The sequence below is a fragment of the Ornithodoros turicata genome, chromosome 1 (genome assembly GCF_037126465.1).
Source record: "Ornithodoros turicata isolate Travis chromosome 1, ASM3712646v1, whole genome shotgun sequence".
NCBI lineage: Eukaryota > Metazoa > Arthropoda > Arachnida > Ixodida > Argasidae > Ornithodoros > Ornithodoros turicata.
Window position 1 is genome coordinate 28,709,618 of NC_088201.1, and position 17,931 is coordinate 28,727,548.

The 17,931-nt window shown below is 43.0% G+C and overlaps 1 protein-coding gene across 2 annotated transcripts in view; it reads left to right on the plus strand.

Annotated features, from left to right (window-relative positions):
- Positions 1 to 15,961, plus strand: part of LOC135377797 (phosphoenolpyruvate carboxykinase, cytosolic [GTP]-like) — a 33,005-nt gene extending 17,044 nt beyond the window's left edge. Inside the window, exons 1-10 of one of the 2 annotated variants that reach the window (XM_064610468.1) lie at positions 447 to 616; positions 5,511 to 5,768; positions 5,837 to 6,021; positions 7,240 to 7,443; positions 8,343 to 8,530; positions 10,616 to 10,829; positions 11,691 to 11,996; positions 12,425 to 12,520; positions 13,130 to 13,371; positions 15,437 to 15,961. In XM_064610468.1, coding sequence (XP_064466538.1) covers positions 522 to 616; positions 5,511 to 5,768; positions 5,837 to 6,021; positions 7,240 to 7,443; positions 8,343 to 8,530; positions 10,616 to 10,829; positions 11,691 to 11,996; positions 12,425 to 12,520; positions 13,130 to 13,371; positions 15,437 to 15,652 — 2,004 coding nt within the window. In that variant the 5' untranslated portion in view covers positions 447 to 521 and the 3' untranslated portion in view covers positions 15,653 to 15,961. Of the gene's footprint in view, positions 1 to 446; positions 617 to 5,510; positions 5,769 to 5,836; positions 6,022 to 7,239; positions 7,444 to 8,342; positions 8,531 to 10,615; positions 10,830 to 11,690; positions 11,997 to 12,424; positions 12,521 to 13,129; positions 13,372 to 15,436 lie in introns of those variants that run through there. The other variant, XM_064610469.1, reaches the window with a different exon arrangement.
- The last annotated feature ends 1,970 nt before the right edge of the window (positions 15,962 to 17,931 follow it).

A 17,931-nucleotide genomic window follows, 5' to 3' on the forward strand; every position in this document is an offset into this window, starting at 1 on the left:
TTTTTATATATTTGTTATGTAACTGCCTTGCGATTTGAGTTCTTACGCAACTGTCCTTTACTGTATCACTCAGTTTGCGTTTTAATCTATCTGCTTTGTTTGTTACCATTAACACCGTATGGATGCATTATGGCCTAATTTGCTAATAGGCACAAAACACAAAAATGCCAATAATCATCACCACCACACGTAGGTGACACCCTTTCCCGGACACCAAGGTGTTGAGTACCAGGAGATATGGTGTCGTGCGACACTTTGGATCCTTCATGCGTTATGCAAGGAAGAGGGTAGCGATAAACACGCCACTCGAGTGGCATGATCACGTCATTAGTGATAAAATTCACCAGGTTTCGACACGACTACCTTCTCAGATTATCCTCGTCGTTTGTTTTTGAAAGCAGGAAGATGAGGGAGAGAGGGTTGCGTTATATAAACCGTCCGGACGTTATGCATCGCCATTGAGCGAGTGCTGAACTTCAATGTGTGAGCAGGCCTTAGTTGTTCCGTGAGGATAAGAAATAATGGCGTCTTCAGGGCCCGCGCAAGTCTTCATCAGGTCCAATGGCACTACACCTCCTTGGTCGCATGCTGGACAAAGCGTTTGTTCCAGCGCGGGGTGAGTTCGGTTCTTACTGCGCTTCGAGTCGAAAGCGTCTGGCAGGGTCCACGACTCGTCAAGAGACGCGGACCTGGTAGGCTGACGGTTCCGTACTTGGTTGCATTCTGAGGAAGATTTGCCTTTTTTTATACCGAACCAGACGTGAAAGCAGCCGCTTGCATTGGATATGCAGAAGATGAACCATACTGTGAGATCCAGATCTGAACTATACTGTGAGATGAAGAAGACCGAGAGACACGGACACAGAAGACGACACACGCAAGTACTTGCTTGTGTCGTCTTCTGCCTCTGTGTCTCTCGGTCTTCACGGATCTACACCAGCTAGCCTGCACCCTTCCCCTTGTTTCACGAATACTATGAGACACCGTAAAAGCTACAGTCACACAGGTATATCCCTGCCTGGGATGTAGTCCGCACATTGAGAGTGGGGCATACGACAACATAGCAGACGCCAGGTAACAGTGATCTATCCGGACCTCCCTCCTACACCCCCCTAAATGGGGGTGGGAGCACTTGCTGTTTCATCTTTAGACACATCAGTAATGATACGTTACTGTGTTATGATGTAACTGTACTAACGACCGTCCCCCGAATTTTTTGCACCCCCTCCCCTCCTGTGCTTAGGATTCTGGATAAACCACTGGCCAGGTAGACGGGGAAACTGATTCAGATCCTGAAGATCGTGCCCCTAGTCAGTGACAAGCAATAGCTTGAAGCACGCGAGCATTGACTCTCTGTGTCAATCACAGACATATTTAGGTTTGCGGGCGGAGTTGCCCTTCAGAAGTTGACTTGTCCCGAAGTATAGTTACCTATTGCTTTTTTTATGTGGGATACGTTCTAGGCCTCGCAGTACCGGTTTCCAGCGTGCGCTTCGTGCATGTCCGTGGGCCCCTCGATGCACGAAAAATCTTTTCGGTGTTTAGAGCGGGGCTTGATTCAGGATCCTCCGATTCTGCAGCTTGCCACAAAGCTACGGTTCACCTGTGTACTTTTAACGCTGTTCATACGTGCGGTATCACTAATAATCGTTGAGGCTGAAGAGTGAAGTCGCACGACACAAACACGAGGCCATACAAGCGGTGTGAACCGCGATGCTATACACCAACGGAGGGCTCTATTGTCCTCCTTTCTTTTCCCCTCGGCTCGTTAGTAGTGTTCCAATTAGACAGGCTTCCCACTGTACAAGTCCGTCGTATGGAAGGTTGCCGGTAACATCTGGTGCCTTACTTGTGGCCGAATTCCATTTCCACCGACGATGAGAACACACGCTTGGCTTACCCCGTGTTGAGTTAGATTATTTGCGACATACATTTTGTCAAGGAGGGACGACAACCTTGAGGAATTTCCCCCTTTTCCATTGTACCCATGGGCGTTCCCAGGACTTTTTTCCAAGGGGGAGGGAGCAAAGCGTTCAACCAATCGACACTAGATAAGAAAAAAATTGAAACCTCTTATGTGCAGCGGATCTTACGGGTAAGGTTGACATGATATCTGAGCATAAATCATGACGACCTGTGAGCATATAGGACAATTTCCACAAGTGACCTCGAAGATCCAGGGAGAGGACAATGCTCCCCTATCAGTACACCCATGATTGTACCCATGTGCCGCACATATTGCACTGTACCATCCAGTGCACTGCAAATTATTTCACTGAGTGATAAAAACTGTTCATGCAGCATAATGTAAAAACCCCGAGACTAGGGAACACGAAGGGACAGACACAACACGAAGTCGTGTTGTGTCTGTCCCTTCGTGTTCCCTAGTCTCGGGGTTTTTACATTATGCATCACCTTCACCAGCTCGCTTGCTTCCTAGCCATTTCTTCATTGGTCATGCAGAGCTGCGTTCTCTGGAGTTGGACAGCTGTGACCGACACCACAATTTTGAAGTATGTCAACATTGACCGGAATGATGGCACCTGAGCCTCGATTAACGATTAAGATATCATTAACATTGTCAGTTCCACCGATGACCAGGGTGAATCCGATGGCAGTGAGCCGCCCAGTGTTGCGTGCGACGCTTGAAAATGCGCATAGTGCACAAGGAACAGCCCTGGGATTTTCTGAGCAAAATAATGACTTTGTTTTCATTTATTCACTTATTCGAAAATTTATTCGAATTAATTCATTCGAAGAACTTGGGTTTCAACTATGCTTGTCTGCAAGAAACTTTTGTCACGTGCTGAAACTCATCTGAACGCAGTTTAATTGCGAGAATTGCACTGAGTTTTAAGAGTTTCCTTCCTAGAGCAACATAACGCTTTTTGCTCTCTATGACCCCAGAATAAGCCCTCTGGTGTGAGGGAAAGAAGAAAACTGAAAAAAAAAAAAAAATCCTGTGTCTGATGATGCAAGATTGCGTGGAAGCACTCTACACCAGACTACTTGAAGCAGCAATGCGAGAAAGTCCTCGCTTGTTCACTTTTCTTCACGCTGCTGTTAGAGATAACGGTAGCGTGTTGGTGTCGTTATCTTAGTGTCTGTTAGAAGGAAATGCACAGATGCAATGTCTCATGTAACTTTTTCAAGTAGTCTGACGGAGAACTGAATGCGTCTGAGTAATTGTCCATCCAGAAGCGATGGATTTCACGTGTTTTTTTTTTTCTAAATTCTTTTAGTAGCTATTATCATTGCCATAAAGATCACATGTGATGATATGGTGGTGCAAATTCGGCACGTGCTTCCTGTTGCAAGAAACGATCTCATTTAATATGTAATTTAGTAACAATTTAATTTCAAAATTTTCGAAGTTCGCTATGAAAAATATAATTCCTTCGAATTAGATTTTAATAAAGAAGGGGTACAAAAGCCTCCTCAAAATTGATAATGTTGACCCGATATATTTCGGGCCACTCGGTTTCTTTTTTTTCTTCTTTTTTTATACAGGATGTTTCACGCAACGTGATAAAGAAAAATCGTATTTAAAAAAATCTACTTGTCTAAACATTATGGGGTCAACGCTGTTTATCTCGGGGGAGATTTTGCCACGACTTCTGAGCACTTTTATCAAATTTGATTCGCGAGAAATTGAATTTTCTCAATTGAACTAGGAAAATTGCCAAGTCAACCTCACGTCTTCCTTTTTTTTTCTTTTTTTTTTGACATATAGAAAGCGCATGCCGGATTTACCCCATTATGTTACATAAATTTGTAGTTTCACTATTATAATGGTAATAGCCCGAAAAAAGTTGCGAAAACCGTCGTCTCGAGGAGCGCATATTGCCAGCCGCGTTCCGATTTCCGAGAAAAAGCAATGCGAGGAGGCAGTGTACAGCTTCGGACAAAAGCTTACGGAACACAGGAGTCAGGAACGCGCACGCACACTGATAGATGGATAGAATAGCCGGTCCGCTCCGATGAAGACACAGGCCAGTGCCGTGTTCCGTAAAATTTTGTCCCGAGCTGTACCTGGGAGCCCGGTCTTCAACTTGTCGTTATCCCCACTTCGCCCGTACTAGCTCCCGTGGCATAGTGGTCAGGATGATCACTTTCCACGCCGAGACCGGGAGGTGACGCGGGTTCGAACACCGGCTCTGCTGGCACCGGCTGTGCTGTATGAGGTTTTCCGAAGACTTTCCAGGCGAATGTCGGCACAGTTCCCCCTGAAGTCGGCACAGGACGCATACTAACCCCCCTGTCCCCCATTCTCTCCATCTGTCCACGTCTGTACGCCGCTCATAGCCACAGTTGCTTCGCGGCGCTAACACGGAATTAAAAAAAAATAAAAAAATGCCCGTGATTCGCCACGAGCTCTTGCGCGAGCCTTGGCGCGCGGACTTTAAATATAACGACACCGGCCTTTTCACCCTTTTCCAAGCTTCTGCTCATAAGGGCAGCATGGTTGCAATGCAAAATTACCCGAAAGAAGGGCGAGAAGAAGAGCGAGCCGCCATGTCTTGCTTTCTTTTCTTTTCAATTTTGCATTTTTTATTGTGCATGTTTCTGTTTTTTATTTTTTATTTAGCATTTTTATTTTGCATTTTTTAGCTATTACCAAAATAGTAAGGAATGTATTTTGCAATACAACGGGGTAAATGGAGCAGAGCAAATACGGGCTGATTAACTGCAAATTTATTATTGCATGTACTTTCTCTCCTGCCCTTAAATGCGAGGGTGAGAAAGATGGACAGACAGGTAGAGCTTATATTTATCTGTATTTCAGTATATGTTGCTGCAGCTGTCCAGCTGGTATTTCTCAATATAGAGACACTATTGGGACAATATTGAGGAAAATAGTAAAAACTGTGCTTTGATGACATTTGGTAGAAATATCCCCCTACCATTTCCGGAACCACCATCAAGTAGTCGTTTCTTGCAGAACCACTGTCATGCTGTGGTAATAGGCAGCATTGTTTGTTGTGTTCTTTACATTCTGTTTTGGTGCTTGCTGACTTATCACCATTGGGATAAACCCACTGAATGTGTGTAGTTTGTGTGCAAATTAGTAGGTACGTTTTACTTGAGATAGTAACTTGATGCTTTAAAGAATCAGTGAGGCTCCAAGTAACACAGACTAAGCCACATAATTGTTTTACTTATTCTGTGCACAGTTAAACCTGTTTTGTGCCTCCACCAAGAAAATGAAAAGGGCATCTTTATGATTCCATGATAGGCAAGCCTGAGCGATGGGCGAAGACACATAAACAGAACACAATACTGGAACTTAATCATAGCTGTTGCGACAGTCACCAACACATTATCACTAGCAAAAACTGGAATCCACGAAATAGCCAGCGGCTGGTGCTGCCGTATGAATAAAAGTATGAATGGCCTCTTGCATTTTGGGTTGTAGGACTGCATGATATACTGTGATAAAAATAGATTACGAGATTTCCTAGGATATTTGTTGTTGTCTAGCACTGCAGTGAAGCAATATTTCTTTTTAGGACCCTGAGGAGTGTCCAATGTCAGCTGAAACAACAGCAGTGTAAGCTCACGAGGGCATTGAGTACGTCCTTTGTTTGTCATCAACGTGGGTTTGACCAGTTGCCACAGCATGTACGTGCATATGTGGAAAACAAAGTAAAACTGTGCCAGCCTAGTTCTGTACACATCTGCGATGGCAGTGACTCGGAGAACAAGCACTTAATTGACCTTATGCTCAAGTCCGGGAGCATCGTACGTTTGCCGAAGTACCGCAACTGGTAAGCACTTGTAACACAAACAAGCAATGATCAGCAGACTTACATGTATAAATGACCTTTCCATGCAGTTATTTGGCACGAACAGATCCAGCAGATGTTGCTAGAGTGGAAAGTCGCACTTTCATAAGTACAGAACGCAAGGAGGACACAGTACCCACACCAAAAGAAGGTGTCACAGGCACCCTAGGCAACTGGATATCACCTCAGGACCTGCAAAAGGAATTTGACAAGAGGTTTCCAGGATGTATGAATGGTGAGGCACCCAGCTCCAGGCAGTGGATTTCTCCCTTAGAGATATATGAGACTCATGTAGCTCTCAATGCCTCTCAAGGACTGGATTGGCATTTTTGCCCAGTTCCTTCCCTTTTAAAAATTCCTATGATTATACGGGATGTCCCAATAAATGTTTTATTGAATTATATATATATATAAAACTACACCACCTAGAATCATGTGGTCAATGGCATTTGTTGTTACTAGGTTTTCGCCACTTCCTGATATGGATGTCATGTAACACAAGTTTTACCACGGCCCCTCGATTGCTCTCTCCACTTCGTGAGGAGCGGTCGAGGGGCCGTGGTTTTACTATGTAAATTTTTGCAAACTGAACTCACAAATTTGCCAGGTAACGGTCAATTTTTGACCCTATCAATGTGAACAGCATGCCGAATTTACCCAAATTCATGATAATTGACAGGGATATTGAGAAGCTATCTCATCGCTAAAAATAGCTGAAGATCATGCTTTTCAAAGCACCCCGAGCGTAGCGAGCAATGACTTTTTGAGCACAATTAAGTGAGACGAAAGGAGGTTGCAAGCCCAGCCCACAGAGGGATAGTTGAAAAAGTGACAGTTCCTAAATTGGGAAAGGGAAGGCATGATCCCAGCGGAAGCTGGATACGATAAGCCATGCCTGTGTTATCTCTTTGTTATCCCGCTGTGGGCTGTGTTTGCAACCTCCTTTCGTCGGACTGACAATGGTTGTGCTCAAAAAGTTGTCGCGCACTATGCTCTGGGTGCCCCGAAAAGCATGATGTTCAGCTATATTTTCCGATGGGATAGCTCTTCAATAATCCTGTCAATTATCATGAATTTGAGTAAATTTGGCACGCTCTTCACATTGGTGGGGTAAAAAGCGACCTTTACTTGGCAAATTTCAGAATTCAGTTTGCAAAAATTTACATAATTAAATTTATATTACATGATATTCACACATCAGGAGGTGGCAAAAAGCTAGTAAGAACAAATGCCGTTGACCGCATGATTCCAGGTAACACAGTTTTCTTATTATAATTCAATTACACGTTTTCTGGGACGCCCTGCATATTTACCCTTTTTTGTCACTTCAGTACGAGTGATACCAGAAGTGGAGAGATACATTCTAAAGGAGATCTGCTCCGAGATTACACCCCACACTTATTCCTCTTTTCTTGAACTCCTGGCCGCTGTTCATTCTGATATTGTTTTCCAGGTCGTACTATGTATGTGATTCCATTCAGCATGGGCCCGCTGGGCTCCCCTCTGAGCAAAATTGGCATACAGCTGACAGACTCTCCCTATGTGGTGGCCAGCATGCGCATCATGACGCGCATGGGGCAAGATGTACTCGAGGCACTCGGGCAGGGGGATTTCATCAAGTGCCTTCACTCTGTTGGGCAGCCGCTACCAATGAAAAGTAAGGAGATATGGTGATGGAGAATGACAGACACTTTCTTCATACATAGGAACAGGGAAGTTATGTAGCATAAAAATTTTGGCCCTTTTCTTTCTTTTTTTGCATTATTTGCCACACCCATTTGACTAGGACTTCTTTTCACGGAATGCCCTAAACCTTATTTCTGCTACCAGGTTGATGTAAATCAGTTATAATTTTGAGGATTAACTTTTTTATTGACTAAAATGTTGACATGGCCCCAAATTCAGAGTCACAAGCCATGTTTTCCCGCTGTTGAAAATTACCAGCTTGAGCTGTGCCAAAGGGGCCCACTGATAGCCAGCGCAACTGTTAGGGGTTCGGATAGACCCACCAATATGAGCATCGAGAAGATGACTGCGTGTAGAATGAGCCATGTTGATCAAACCTAGCTCGAACCTCATGATGGATAGTCAGTGCGATGTACTTACTTAATTGTCAATAAACCCACGGTCTAACGGCAACCTTTGCTTGTTTTATGATTCACGCCCTGAAGTTTTTCCAGAGGAAAGGGAATGAACATCTAAAGAAGCAAGGAAGAAAGTTTTCTAGCAGGATTAGCTCCTCTCCCTTTGAAAAATGTGGGAGCGTTCAGTGATCACAAGTGTGCTGCAATAAAAGCGTGCTCAGCTTCCTCAGCTTCTTCATGTGGAATGGCCCCTCGGCACTCCTCAAGCTTTTCAGTAATGGGCAAAATAGCTGGTGGGCTCTAAGTATTTGCAGGAGTGGTAGATTTGGAAATCAGAAAGTGTGATGCACTAGATGAAATCTGATTCCTGGGAAGGTCTTCTACATTCTTGCTTTCTTTTATGTTTTGGTAATTTGAATGTCTTATTAGTAATAATGAACGCCCCTCGTACATGATCTCTCAATTTTTTCAGCTCCTCCAATAAACAGCTGGCCGTGCAATCCTGAAAAGACAATCATTTCACACATTCCTGACAACAATGAGATTTGCTCCTTTGGTAGTGGCTATGGTGGCAATTCTCTCCTGGGGAAAAAATGCTTCGCTCTGCGATTAGGCTCTATTCTTGCACGAAGGGAAGGCTGGTTAGCTGAACACATGCTGGTGAGTCAAGCTTGACATTGTGTATTGGTCATTTAATAGAGCTTAATGCTGAAAGCTTGTCTTGTGTAGCTCTGAATTTTGGGTAGGGGAGACGTGTCACGGGACTCTTCCCTTATCCCTCCCACAGCACAGCGATACAAGGAGTGGAGACAGAGAGGCAGAGTTGTGATCTGATGGCAATGTAGTGGAAGGTGTGGCAAAGTGGTTATACTAACGTTCAAGAATTCTTATGAGTAGAGATGGGACGAATCCAGAATTTTCTGAAATCGAATCCGAATCCAAGGAAGGTTCTATGAATCCACGAATCTTATGAATCTCGTATCTTTTGAATCCTTTCTTTAAAAAGAGTTGAAAAAGCCAGGAAAAAAAAAAAAACTTCTACTGAAAAGTGTTCTGAAGGAGAATATGATACCTTTGTTTAATGAAAAACAAATTAAATAATAGTTCACTTTCAGGAGAAAATATACCCATATAGTTATTCTTAAACGTAATTTATTTAACATGTTGTTCATCGACTACAAGAAATACATAAATTCTCGAGACTGAATTACTGTATAAGTGGTTAAATTCGCGGGCTCAATAATTCGCAAATTTGTGAAAAGCCAGGATCAGGCAATTATTCGCGGTACCGCGCTGCGTCCACCCTGTATCTTAGGGGCCATCCACCTTGAACTTCTTGGAAGAAGCTAATAAAAGGTATCACGACTGGGTAACTCATTCAATTTGTCTTCCTTTTGAGCACTTCTGACTGAAAGGGCTGCGATTAGGGGGCCCTACTCGGCTTGTGCCATTGCTAAATTGCCATGTCTCCCGCCATTCTTGTCATCGCATCGAGTGGTTGCGATTGGCACTCGGTAGTGATGCGACAACTTTTACAAAGGCCTATACGCGTGGCAGAGTGCATACACGCTTGCTGGATGATCCAGGATTACAACTTACAAGAACTGGAATCACTGGACGCCTACATCTGTGCGGATTCGTACGTGAAGGCGGGACTACTGTCTACAGTTGCAACGGCGAACTGAACTCTTTGCGAGGCATTGCAGTGTAATAGCGAAAGAAACCCCGTGTACATAATTTGCTTCAGCGTTCTGGGTCAAATTTCTTACATATTTCGTTCACATATTTTTCTGTCATTGGTTCGAATATTTCGCGGGACTTTAAATTCGTGAAAAAAAGGGCGTTCGGGAATTTTGCGAAAAATAGGTCCTCGCAAAAATTACTACTTATACAGTATTTCCATAAACCTAAGCAACAATCAAGAGCAAAACGATGTTACTCTTACACTTGTAATGTAACAGTTCCTGCCTGAACTCTTTCAGTCCAGAGCAATGTAAACAAACAAACAAGAAAACAACCCTCGGTCAACGAGGCTTTCGCGGACTCCGGAGGCACCAATTTGAAAAAGAAATAAGCAAACGTAGTTGGTGGATTCGAAAGATTCACCATTTTGGGCACTGGGATTCGGATTCCCGAATCTCTAATCCCTGCCTAAGATTCGAGGATTCGTGGATTCAGTTGGCACAATTTTAGTGACAGCAGTGAAAAATGTTATTTACTTACTATCCAACACCTCCATGCACCGACATGAAATTTAGTCCACACGCACCTAGTCCTGCTCGATGAACATTCCGCATGGGGTGATGATGATGCCACCAACAAGCCGGAGAAAGAATTTTTCCGCTTTGCCCCGCTTTTCCCTACATTGATACTAGGCTGCGGTTTCTGTCAATAGCCTGTAAACCGATACCATTTCCTGAAGCCTAATTACATTGAAAATCATTAAACTAAATATGTTATCCCCTGTCACACTACTCTGTTGCAAGGCGAGATGCATGGAAGCATGATTCTTTAATGGGTGCAACCTTGCAAGGTCATCGGACTGTAATGTGATTAATAGTTTCAGAGTGGCTAAAATATGATACAACAGCAATGTAAGATATTGCATGTCATGAACAAAAATTGTTTACAAGAATCTCGGTGAAATTGTACATGCAGCATAGTCATAAGTGTAATTTTAGGTAACTCTTGTATTGAAGATTGTTATCTAGTAGTAAGCAACACATCGAACATTTTTTTGTCTAGATATTGGGCATTACCAACCCTAAGGGCGAAAAGAAGTACATAGCTGCAGCGTTTCCAAGTGCTTGTGGCAAAACCAACCTGGCCATGATTACGCCGACATTACCAGGGTACAAAGCTGAATGTGTGGGCGATGACATTGCCTGGATGAAGTTTGATGAAGATGGAGTTCTTCGGGCCATCAATCCAGAATATGGCTTTTTTGGAGTTGCCCCAGGTGAGGTTTTCACACAGGAAACTTAGATACAAGAAGGCCATGTGAATGAGTCATATAGTCAAACCCTTAACTTGGGCAAGTTTCTATGCTCTTCCTCTGAGCAGCTCACACAAGGAGTGATGCCAAGTGATATAAGGATGGTTTAAAATACTGTTCAGTGTTATTAACAAACAAAAAAAAAAGAAAGAAAAATGCTTTGGACCTGCTAAGTACTTTTAATTTGAGGCATAACAGAGAAGCCACAAACCGTTTTCCCTCTCGGCGTACTTCCTCCTGCCTATTTTATTACTTTGAATAGCAACAATTAATATTACTGTAATTGCTAATATCAGTGGTACAATCGGAGGACAGGAGGATGGTCACCTTATTTTGTTGTTCTGAGTTGTTGTTGTCATTGGTTTCACAAAGAATGATTCATTCCCATTTGGCACCTTCTCTCGAAAAGAAAAGATTCTGGTCCTGCTACTGGCTCCTACTTACACATATCTGCAGGCTACATATTGTGCAGGATTGATAGTGGTTTGAAATATTTACCATATCTGCTAAGAGCCTTAGTGAGATCTATGCATGTCTTCTAGATGTGTATCTGCATATCTATATCGACTCAACGGGCTCATAAAAACTTGAATCTGCACCACATTGGTGCTATGCATGAAGAAATGCTGGGATAGCAAACCTTTTTTGTCTATAAACTTTGGTTTTAAGTCATCCACAAAAATAGGCTAATACTTTTGCAAGGGATGGTCAGATTGTTAATACATTTGCACTGTTTATTGTTGCACTATATTGATAGTTTGGTAAAATAAGGGATGTGTGAGATGTTGCATGATATATATATGTCTCTTTTTTTCTCTCCTGCAGGTACATCGTATGCAACAAACCCAAATGCCATGAAGACCGTTGAAGAAAACACCATCTTTACCAATGTAGCAGAAACAAGTGATGGTGGCTTTTGGTGGGAAGGCATGGAACATCCCCCTCAAGGTGTAAAAATCAGGTCCTGGTTGGGTGATGAAAACTGGACTAAGGATTCAGGAAAACCTGCTGCACACCCCAACTCGCGATTCTGTACACCAGCTCGGCAGTGCCCCATTATTGATGCAGCGTGGGAAGACCCTAAGGGTGTGCCCATATCAGCAATACTTTTTGGTGGCAGGAGACCAGCAGGTACACTTCAGATTTCAATACTTTAAGAATGTGTTCATGCTTTCAAGTTCTGACCTCAGTGTCTTGACCCATATTTTCAATAGTGCAAGAAGGTGTAGAGCATATTGGTTGGGACTGAACATGCAACATGAAGAACGCAACAAGGGACAAGGACGACAAACACTGTCCATGTTTGTCGTCCGTGTCCCTTGCTGCGTTCTTCCACCATATTTTCAATAATTTTGTAAGCTACTTCAGCTCAACATTTCTTCGCAAAAATTAGTCATTTCCCCCTCTTGAATTCACCTTGTTATAACTAAAACAACCCTGATTATCAGCACAGGACTGAGGTACATATACTCATACTATATCAATGGAGGACATGAAGCACTAACAGTAGGTCCACTATTGCTGCAACATAGTCAATGCCTGTTTTTTTCTCTTTTCAGGCGTCCCATTAGTGTATGAAGCTTTCAACTGGGAACATGGGGTGTTTCTCGGATCAACCATGCGATCGGAAGCTACAGCTGCCGCTGAACATAAGGGTAAGAAGATGCTTTTAATCAGAGATGGGACGAATCCAGGATTTTCCGAATCCGAATCTCGAACCTTACGAATCCTTCCTGGTGCTACTGAAAAAAAAAAGTGCTACTGAAAAGTGTTTTGAAGCAGAATTTGATATCTTTGTGTAATGAAAAACAAATTAAATAATAGTTCACTTTCAGGAGAACGCATACCCATATACTTCTTAAATGTAATTTATTTAACATGTTTTTCATCGACTACAGGAAATACATAAACTCTTGAGTCTGAATTCTTTCCATAAAACCAAGAATCAATCAAAGCAAAACCATGTTATTTTTAAACTTGTAATGTCTGAGCTTTATGCTGTGATTTTGGCGCGCCCAGGGGCCCGCCGGCCCATCAGGCTTTCAGCGGACTCCGGAGGCGCCAATTTTAGAAAGAAACAGCCAAACGTGGTCGGTGGATACAAAATATTCTATTCGCCATTTTGGACACTGGGATTCGGATTCCCGAGTCTAAAATCCCCGCCTAGGATTCGCAGATTCGGTTGGCCCATCCCTACTTTTAATATATACAAGTGACATTTCCAAATTCCTTGAAGTACTCATGTTGTCATTCTCTCACCTCAGGGAAAGTCATCATGCACGATCCATTTGCAATGCGGCCCTTTTTTGGCTACAACTTCACACAGTACCAAAAGCACTGGCTGAGCTTTGGCAGTAAGCCAGGCCTTAAGCTGCCCAAGATCTTTCATGTCAACTGGTTCCGCAAGGGCTCCAATGGAAAGTTCCTCTGGCCAGGCTTTGGTGAGAACAGCCGTGTCATAGACTGGATATGCCGACGTGTTGATGGCGAGCCGAACACTGCACAGGTTGGTGCTCTTTTTTAATGAAGCCTTACGAGGTCCTCAATGAGGTCTGCAACTGTGCACAATGTGCTTTCTCTTTTTTTTTTTTTTTTTTTATCTGGAGGTGCAAAATCTGGAATTATGTAAAGATTAATTTGGAACTTTTTGGTTGCTCTGTCACCACTTTTGCTGTAGACAACTGATCATAAAATTTGTCAGAAACCCAAAAGGATACATGGGCACCTACTGATGTACTGCTCGCGACACGGTTGTCTGAAATCACCGATCAGTGTGTCCGCAGTCCGCGCTTTGTTGGTTGCCCTTCGAAATGTTGTGTCAATATTGTATTTGAAGGTAGGCTACATGCTGCACATGTTTATTACTCAAAATGAATGGTCTTATAACACCTGGAGATTTAGGGTAGGATAAACAGCGAGACGCTAATTTCAGAAAACCGTGTCGCGAGCAGTACATCAGTGTGACATCATTTTGCACCTTACCCCTATACTTATGAGATTGCTGTGACGTACCTCGAATTTTTGTACATAGGCTAGGTGAAACACCTTACCTGCTGCAGCTAATACGTTTTCAAATAGAATGTGTAGAATGATTTTATCGAGATCTTTTATTCTTTTATTTAGATTTGTTTACATTTTATAATTGTTTTCTAGATATTCTCTTACAGATAAGATCTGTTATTACGTAAATATAGGCATGAAAGCTCTAGTTCTGATGGAATCCCAAATGAATTTCTTTGCCGAGATGCGAACTGGGCTTCAATTGCAGAAATCATTCAATCTAAATGGCTATAAGCAATACACAATGTCCTCTCTCTGTCAGAGAGTTGTATAACAATGTTCTGTGAGGTAGCACCATTAGGTGTTGCACATAACTAAAAAGACAGTTTGAAGATAAGTAGCATGAGCTGACATCATCATCATTACCACCACTGCCGATATTTGCAACTTTTCTGTTCCACTCAATACCTCAGGATAACTTCTCCATGGAAAATGTGTAAGTTTTGGTTATGCCAGGCTGGTTACCCAAATGGTTATGACTACAATGTGTGGGGAGCCTATATGGAACACTACAATGCATAGATTTTACAGGTTTGGCAATTCTGGTTGTGGACCAAAATAACACATACCCGAAATAACTTCCCAAAATGCCAGGTGCGATATACTTGAGTTCGAAGTAACATGTATTAACATTACCTAGCGCAACTATAACCATGCCAAAATGACACACAGTGGTATATCAAGCGGAGAAATCCTTGCTCGAATGATTGTGCCAAAGTAACATGCACCATTTTTACAGTAGAAAAGAAATGCTTTGTGCTAGAAAAGAGCCATCTGCTTTTTTTTTAATGCTCGTATGGGAATGGCGGTGATGGCAAATCCTGCAGGTCTCATGGGAGTTACAGTTCAATGTGTGGGAATCAATAGCCACGCACTGTCCTTCCTAAGTTTGTTGGACCCCTTGGGCCCAGCTGCTGTTAACTGTTTCCATCTATTCTATGCATACACCACATGCCTATCCCAGGTTATCCCTACATAACAGATTGATTTCCTTAATTCGCGCTAGTCTTCGTCCTGTCCATAATGGAGTTTATCGTGACGCAAAAAGGCCCTGTTCTTTCAGGGGTGCAAATACTCATTCCTGCAGAATAGCAACTCAGGTACAGCTTGGGACAAAACTTTATGGAACACCGGGTTGTCGCATTTCTCTATTGCAGCTACACACTAGCAACAAACAGAAGCGTACTCACATACTAGGAGATGGAGAGAATAGCCGGTCACCTGTTCCTTATTCGATCTCTCCCTGATATCTAGCAGGGGGCCACTCCGATGAAGAAATACACCAGTGCCTGACAAAATGGCGTAGAGGCAGGCTGGCTTGTGGATGAACACCATAATGTAAAAGCCTGAGTCTGGGCACACCTAACAGTATGACTATAAATGGTCAAAACTATATTTGTATTTGGTTAACAGCCTTGGTGACACGCATCCAAACCATTGCAAATCATTCGACACTTCCACGATAGTACAAAATTAGTCTAGCAGTCTGATGATTTTTCTCTTTCTTTAAGGAATCTCCAGTTGGTCTAATTCCATCACACGGTGCTCTAAATCTGCAAGGACTTGAAGAAGTGAACATGAAGGAACTTTTTAACATCAACAAAGATTTCTGGCTCCAGGAATGCCAAGATATTCGGAAGTACTTCGATGAACAACTTGGAACAGATCTGCCAGAAGATATTGCCAAGCAGTTAGATATGCTAGAACAAAGAGTGAAATCTATGTAGGTTTCATTCTAACTATCTCACTCTGTGTTGGAGATCTTGACGTACATTCCACATAATCATGAGGGTATTTGCAGGAACCCAACTTTCTCAATGAAGACAGATATAAGAATATTCAGGTTGAGTAAGGGTACAGTGTAGCATATTTTTTATACAGCATTTGCCGCCTTTTAGCTGACCACTTTCGGACTATCTTGCTGGAAGAGCTTGTACATACATTTGTTATATTTATGTATGTTTTAACTGTTGAAATTTTTAAACTGTTACTTTAAAAGAACAATGTTCCAATGTAAATGAAATTTTTCTTGCTAATGCTTGTGTTGTGTGTTTTCTCTTGCATGCTCTAAAAAAATTGCATAATTGATTATTTTATACTGCCACATCACTTGGAATAAATAACATATATGTAACATAGAAATAAGAAGAGGCTTAAGATATTTTTGTTTCTTAAGTTCATCGAAAATAACGAAAGAGAACCAACTGACTTAATGGCAGTGAGCACCAGAGAGCTGTACTGGTCAGGTGCACTACCAAGCTCAACTCTTATGAACAGTTGAAATGTGGCAAGTCGTCCCAGTGCCCCTTAATTCCTCCTGTGGCAGGTGCTTGCACTGTAACAATGGTCGGCTCTGACACAAGGGAGCTACACAGTGGGGTAGAGTCTCTTACAGAAAGGATGGGAGCTGTACATAAGAAAGTAGGATATTGTCTACTGCTGAATTGCACGTTTGCCTATTTCTACTCCTGGCACTTTGTCTCGCGTTCTTTCGCTCAATCTCGCTACCATTATCGCTTGCATAAATAGCGAATTTTAGTGGATCTGGAGTATGCAACAAAAACGATATGAAAGGAAGCTGTGAAATCCACACGTATGAATGTCAACTACATGAATTACAATGACTAGCATGATTGGCGTTTTCGTTATCGCAACCCGTATCCAGGACCCTCCCCCCCCCCCCCCTTCCCGCCAAAATAAGACGGAAAAGCCGGCAGGTAAGGTCCTTCTCGGAGATAATCCTGTTCTACAGGTTTCCCCGTCCATTTTAAGTGCCATTCAGTTTAATCCGGGTGCCATCTGAAATAATCCCGGTGCTATTTAATTTAATCTGGATGCCATCTGAATTAATCCATGGCACTATAACCAGGGTCTGAAGTTTTCGGGACATATTTTTTTTGCCAAATTCGGGGGGTAAAAATCGGGTGGAAAACATCAGCATCCAATTCGGGTGTAAAATTTCTGGTAATATATTATGATACAGGTAAAAATCGGGTTTATCAGGCTTGTTATAGTACAAATCACAAATGTAAAAAGAAAACAGCTTTTAAACTAGGTAATAACACTGTCTGTGACAAAATGAGGACTGTGTTAAAAGGTCTATGGCGAGTTGAGAAAATCCCTGTGTTCTTTGCGCACGCATTGCATCCTGGGCGCTTGCTGAGCGAGGAAACGAAGAATAATCCTTCACATTTCGCTTTCGCTGACCTTGACACGTCGTGGACAATGGACCGGTAGGGGAGAAATCGGAACAGTTAGGAGGCCACCCGTTTCTTTCGTATTAGTAAACTGCCACAGTTCAAAGCGGCGCTAGGCACTCTGGGATTTTCTGAACTCGTCTATTCAAGCCGGCATTGAGTGGAATGGTAATTCAAATCTACATGGTGTTGCAAACCTGCACTACTACCAAAGTACTACTTCTCTTAACGTGACGCTGTTACAAGTCTTCACGTGAGAAGCGCTTTCGTTTTCGTTTCCGCGTCGAAGTAGGAGAAAGGAGCGGCGATTCATCGGCAGTTCTGCTTACTTTGGCTCTTTACTCCTTCTTTTATTTTATTTATATTAATTTTTTCAGAACTATATCTCAGTTGCTACTAAGTTGCTTGGCGCTGGGCGGTACAGCCATCCCGTACGGGTGCGACACAAGCGGTGGAAGCCACGCGTGCCGCGGCTTTTTCCCGACGATTTCTCGACGCGCGCGCGCTCGGCGTGCGTGTGACTTCAGAAAACCCAATTCCAGCGACTTTACGCTGGAATCTGTCGACTACTGATATTAGCGCGCGAACGCTTGTGGTCGACGAAAGTGGCAACATTGGCGCGCGTCACTCGCTCTGTCCGCGTCCCATGCGTTTCGGGTGGTCGACCGCGGGCGTTCCTTCGCCGCGCGTACAAGGCCACAGAGTAAACGCGACGGTTTGACGCTGGGGAAAGTGCGTTCCATGCGTTTCGCCCAGGGATGGGCAGTAATACTATTTTTTCGTATTATAATACTAATACATAATACTCC